This window comes from Echinops telfairi, unplaced genomic scaffold (genome assembly GCF_000313985.2).
Source record: "Echinops telfairi isolate 266 unplaced genomic scaffold, ASM31398v2 ScPeMD7_25;HRSCAF=90, whole genome shotgun sequence".
Taxonomy (NCBI): Eukaryota; Metazoa; Chordata; class Mammalia; order Afrosoricida; family Tenrecidae; genus Echinops; species Echinops telfairi.
Window position 1 is genome coordinate 33334794 of NW_022103922.1, and position 5959 is coordinate 33340752.

Consider the following 5959-nt stretch of genomic DNA (forward strand, 5'->3'; position numbering starts at 1 on the left):
GTGAGCAGCAGCGTGTAGAAGCCCAGGCCCTTCCCAACCAACCAGCCGATGTCCCCCCCTGAGAGAGCAGCCTGAGAAGGAGGGGTGGATGAGCAGAGGAGGGAGGGCACCGCCAGTGCCCAGAAAGGCCACTACCTCCTCCTCTGAGGCTATCAGGGACTTGAGGGCCTGGTCCATGGTTCGAAGTTCTTCCTCCAGCTGCCTGGCTCGACTGGGGGCAGCGGGCAGGCGTCAGAGGACTGGGCCTGGCCCCTGGCCCTGAGCCTGGGCACCTGCCTCCCCAGCAGCCATCCAAGCAAGCTCCCCTTACCTCTCAGCCACCTCAGCCCTCTCCTCTGAGCGCTCCAACTCTCCCTCCAGGATCACCAGCTTCCTGGCCACCTGCGGGGCGGGGACAGCAGAAGCAGCTCAGAGGGGACCCAGCAGGACATCCTGGGGTGCAGGCGGGAGAAGGGAGCAGTGGGGCAGGGCCATCACCTCCTCGTATTTCCGGTCGGAATCCTCGGCGATGTGCTTGGCCTCCTTCAGCTGCATCTCCTGCAATTCCATCTTTTCCTCATCCTTCATGGCCCGGTTTTCAATGACCTTCATCCCTCTGAAGAGGGAGAGGGGGTAGGTGGGGTCAGGGCAAGCAGAGACAGGCCCTCCCTCCGGCGGCCAGCTCCCAGGGCCTGCCCTGCCCACCTCTCACTCTCGTCAGCGGCCTTCTCCGCCTCCTCCAGCTTCTGCAGGGCCGTGGCCAGACGCTCCTGTGCCCGGTCCAGCTCCTCCTCCACCAGCTGGATGCGGCGGTTCAGGGAGGCCACGTCTGCCTCGGCCTGCGGGTCAAAAGTCAGAGGTCAGACAGGCTTTGTCTTGGAAGAGGTTCCGGGGGGCTCCAGAGGATGCCGAGAGTATCGCCAGAAAGAACCTAGCCTTCCTGGCTTCCGGACTTTCAACCTGTATTCTTCTCCCAACTTACCATCTGCCCAGATTCTGGGTCCCAGGCACCCCGGGCCTCTTCCAACACCGTGCATAGTTAGTCTCCTGAGGAATGAGAGTCACTGCAGGCTGCTCCCCCCGCCCCCCTCAGTTTCCCCTGATTCCTCCACTGCAAGGCCTGCTCCAGGTAAGGTGGTGGATGATTAGGCTGACCACACCCCACTGCTGCTAAAGATAGCCAATCGCTGAATCAAGTGGCATGATGTCACTTGCTGCCAAGGGGACTCAGCGATGGGCCTGGGAGGCAAGCCCAGCCTGTGTGGAACATCCAGGGCTTATTGCACAGCTTGCTAGCCAAGGCTGGGCGGCAGCGGGGGGCAGGACAGTATGAGTGACAGATACAGGTATACCTCCGATCTATGGCGGGCTCCGCTTGAGACTTAAGAATGAATCTCTCACTTTTTTGTTTGTCTGTCTGTTTCCCAGTGTAATTAAAAGTCATCTAGGCTAAAACATTGTTTGAATAAAAAATACAACAAAATAAAAGTCATCCGGGCTGCTAACCAGAAGGTCAGCAGTTCGAAGCCACCAGTGGCTCCACAGGAGAAAGACAGGGCTTTCCAGTCTCATCAAGAGTTGCGTCTTGGAAGCTCACAGAGGTCGTTCTGCCCTGTGCTCGGAGTCTGTAGCAGCTCAATGGCAGTGAGTTTGGTTTGGTTTGATCCTCTGTTCAAGGAGCCCGGTTGGCACTGCTGGGTAACCCCTGGACTGGTAAACCCCACGGTTGGCAGTTCAAACCCCCCAGCCCTTCTGGGGGGCATAGTTGAGACTGTCAGCTCCCATAAAGAACTCCAGCCTCAGAAACCATCTATCGGGCTCTTGTGAGTCAGCATTCGCTGTGAGTGGGTAGGTAGTTTGCAGCGTGTGTAAGAGCATTATGGGAAATTTTGAGATACTATGAGAATTACCAACATGTGTGTGACCCAGAAACATGAAGTGAGCATGCACTGTTGGAAAATGGCATCCGCGGCCTCGCTCTGTGAAGGGCTGCCACAGACCTTCAACTTGTGCGAAGGTCTTTTTGGAAAGCACTACCTGCAAAGCACAATGAGAGAAGTCTACCTGTCCTCAGTCTCACGGAGGGTTTGGAGAAGGCCCATGCGATGCCAGGGCTCGAGGGGGCAGAGTTGCCAACACAGGCCAGCGAGCGAAGCAGGGAGGTCTGGCGTGAAGAGCGCTGGCTCTGAGTCCGAGCGCTGTCTTTGAGCCACGGCTCAGCCACTCAACACTTGTGTGACCTTGGACAACTTAGTTAGCCTCTCTAAGCCTCAGTTTCCTCCTCTAGAAATTGGAGTTGACGATAATATTTCCTCCTTCAGAAGGCTGTTTGGAGATCATACAGTACACTTCGAAGAGCTGATTACTCGGCGGGACCATTTGGGAGGTTTAGCAAACCAAACCAGTTCTCCAGCTCCACAGGAGACCCACCGAGCGGGGATCTCCAGCGTGGGGGCTTTCTGTAGAGCTCCCAAGGACTTCTAATGAGGATTCAGGAAGCGCGTGAAGTGACTTACAGGGTCCCTGGTGGCATGGTGGTTGAGTGCTCAGTTGCAACCTGAAAGGTCATCGTTCAGAATCCACGAGCCACTGTGTGGGAGGAAGGAGTGACAGTCTACTTCCCTAAAGATTGACAGCCTTGGAAACTCTCTCGGGTCACTGTACTCTGTCCTACAGGGTCGCTATGACGTGGCAGCACTGAAGCTTTGGGGGGGAAACAACACACAGAAGCACTCGAACATGCTGCCCACGGTGCCAGCACTCCCTGACTCACTCACACACAGAGAGCAGGAACCCTGAGATGAAAGAATGAAGAGAAAAGACCAGGGTGGGGGGTATAGAAGCCAATAAAGAAGGAGCGAGGAGAGGGGAAGGAGGGCCCTGATGGCATAGTGGTTACAAATTGGGCTGCTAACCTCAAGGTCAGCAGTTTGAAACCACCAGCTTCTCCGAGAGAGAAAGATGAGGTTTTCTATTCCCATCAAGACCGTAAAGAGAGTTACAGTCTTAGAAAGCCCGTGGGGGCAATCCTGTCCTGTCCTCTCAGGTCCCTAGGGGCTGGAATGGACTTGACGGCTATGCATTTGGCTTGGTTTTTGAGAAGGAAAAAGATGGCACTGTCAGGTAGCAGTGCCAGGGGCTAACAGGCTGGAAAGCAGTTCCTGGGTGGCCCTGCAGGACAGGGAGAGATCAGTACCCTACATAGACTGTGGAGCGGAGCTGGCCCTGTAGGTGCTGAGCACACCTGGAGCTTGGCCACCTAAAATGACAAGAGCCCATCACAGGCACAGGGCCGAGTGACTCAGTGTGGAGAGAGTCTGCAGACAGCACTGGGGGGTGGGAAGAATGGCTAGGGACACTGGGGTCTCCTCTAGAAGGAGATGAGACTCTGTAAGTGGAAAACCCTCTTCTTGGTTGGGGGTGTATACGTGTGATGAAATGACTCGTCTGGGAAGTCCTGGGGTCCCATCACAGACTGGCACTCTGTACTGTGTTCAAGGTCACACAGTGAGTTTGGGCAATGCTTTCTGTCGGCTCCTGGCACTGCTGCCCTGTCTCTCTGCTCTGTCCCTGTTCACCCCTCCTCCCCTCCTGCCCCCACCAAACTCCTTGGGTTTCCAGTCCTGCCTCCAGCTGCACTGGGCCGTGGTTATTTATAGTGCATCAGATGCCCAGGGTCGTCTTGCCTAGCAGCTGCAGGTCAGGCCCCTCCCAAGTGCCAGGGCTGGTGGAGAACCCAAGCCCAAGGCTGCAGGTCAGAGAGACCCAATTGGGGGGGAGGGGGGAAGGGTGCATCATGGAGAAGAGGTAACACAGATGCTGACATCATTTCTGATGTTCAGACCAGGCTTTATGCTACACCACCCCCATCCCATACACCCCCAACCATAGGCTCATCTGAATTGAAAACAACTATGGCAGGGACTGGTGAAACTACACGTCCCTATAGCCATTCTCCTACCTCAAAGTGGGGGCTGGGGAATGGCAGGGAGGACTGCAGATGTCTGGTTGGGTTGGGGGTGGGAGGTGGGCAGAGAAATTTCAGAGTGGGTAGGAACTGCCAAGGTGGCCGGCCGTGGCATTTGGCCCTGTCCCTCTGCCTGGTGGCCTGGCACGGTCTTGAGGCTAACAGCTTAATGAGGGTAAATGAGGAGCCATTAGAACTTGAGCTGGGGCCCCAGTGCACAGCAGGGTTGTTGGAGCCAAAGGTCAAGGCCAGGGAATTTCTAAAGGCCCCTCAGGAGTTTAACTGAAGCCAGCGTCTGATCCTGTTCCTATCTACCAACACCTCACAGCCATGGTCCCCAGGAACCTCACTGGCACCACGGCTTCCGTTTCCTTTCCATTTTCTGCTGGAGGACTAACAGGTAGCTGGTACTTTCTTATGCCATTTGCCCCCAAGATGACTCGTTTGCCCACTGGGCATTCTGAGAGTTCAAATCTAAGAGAAGTCTTCTGAGGAAAGTGGTGGGTCGTTTTCATTTAGGCTGCTGTTAGGGGATTATCTGGTGCCACCTTGCCCTGGGAGGAAATTATTTCTGCCTGGGTGCTGGGAAGACCTGGTCCCCTGACCCCCATCCAACGCTTGGAGCCCCTAACGCATCCCATGCACGATTTCCTGCCGCGGAACCCCAGCCCTCACTCACATCGGTGGCTTTCTTCTCAGCCTGCTCCAGCTTCTCCTGGGCATCCTTCACAGACTCGGAGTATTTTTCCACCTCATCTTCCGTCCCCTTCAGCTTCTTCTGTAGGCCCTGTTGTTCTTCCTCCAACTGGGACAGAAGGGCTGCGGTCAGCCGGGCTGGGCAGGGGTGCCCAGGCCCAGAAGGTAGACAGGGGTGAGGGTATGGGGAAGAGGGAGGGGGCAGTTCAGTCAGGGGTGTAAGGAGGAGCTGGACCACGGGGAAAACCTCAAGGCCAAGGAGCAGGGCCCATCACTGCCCTATGTGGGCAGAGGTGGGCTGCCCCCCCCCCTCCCCAGGCTCTGGTGGGTGAGATGATGGGTGGTCTGGTAAAGGACCAGGTGTCCAACCCGTGGACAGAAAAGCCTTGACAAGAGTCTTGGAGCTGGTGGACACGGGGCAGGGGGCCACTCTGTCCACCGTGGGCAGGGAAGGGGCTTCCTTGGGCCCCCACCTGCTTGCAACGGTCCTCAGCTTGCTTCTTGTCGGCCTCGGCCTGCTCAGCTCGGTCGATGGCGTTCTCCTTGTCCAGTTTGAGCATCTGCATCTTCTTCTTGATGGCGTCCATGGCTGCGAGGAGGGGGCGGGCCGGGGGCGCTGTGGACCGGGCTGATGGGGCTGGAGACGACCGGGCGCACGGACCGTGGGAGAGGAAGGCCGGCGGGACTGGGATGTCCACGCAGAGCGGGCGCCTAAAAGGCAGGGAGGGACCGGGCGGAGCCGGGGGCCGGGACCCTCCCCCGCCGCCGCGCAAACCTTGTAGGGGCAGAAGCACAGCCAGGCTGGGGGGCGCGGCCACCCCCTGCGCCCACCCCCTTCGGGCCCGCCTCCCTCTCGGGGCCCGCCCCCAGCCGTCGGAAGGGAAAGTGGGGGCCTGGGGAGGCTCGGGCACTGCCGAGGAGAGGGGGCCCTCGGGCTGGGGGCTCGACGCTGTTTCTGAGTGACAGCTGAGGCCGGCTGGCAGCTGCGCTGGGGCCCCTGGGGCTATTTCGGGGCGTGAGCTCACGGCAGCTGCCCCGGCGTAGGGACTGGTGTCCCACCACCCCCACCAGCTGCGGCAGCCGCTGCCCTTAATTTAGAAATTTCTTGTAAATCCCCTCCGGATTAAATGTCTCTGCGGAGGCAGAGCGCCTCTGCAGGTCAAGAGCCTCAGTTTACCCGGAGTTTCAGCCCCTAGGTTGGCGTTAACCTCGGTGGTGGCATGGAGACGCGGGGAAACTGAGGCAGGGAGCGAGTCGGCCCTCTGATTTGCTCTGAGGGGGGAACCCCCACCTCCCACCCCAGTCCCTGGCGCCCTG

The 5959-nt window shown here is 58.2% G+C and overlaps 1 protein-coding gene across 4 annotated transcripts in view; it reads right to left on the reverse strand.

The window, feature by feature from the left end:
• TPM2 (tropomyosin 2) overlaps positions 1–5312 on the reverse strand; it is an 8131-nt gene extending 2819 nt beyond the window's left edge. The window contains exons 1-6 of one of the 4 annotated variants that reach the window (XM_004712402.4): positions 5116–5310; positions 4626–4751; positions 685–818; positions 478–595; positions 311–381; positions 136–211 (exon numbers count right to left, since the gene is read on the reverse strand). In XM_004712402.4, the coding sequence (XP_004712459.1) occupies positions 136–211; positions 311–381; positions 478–595; positions 685–818; positions 4626–4751; positions 5116–5229 (639 nt within the window). In that variant the 5' untranslated portion in view covers positions 5230–5310. Of the gene's footprint in view, positions 1–135; positions 212–310; positions 382–477; positions 596–684; positions 819–4625; positions 4752–5115 lie in introns of all 4 variants that reach the window. The other 3 variants (XM_004712405.3, XM_004712404.4, XM_004712403.2) reach the window with 3 other exon arrangements.
• Between the last annotated feature and the right edge of the window lie 647 nt (positions 5313–5959).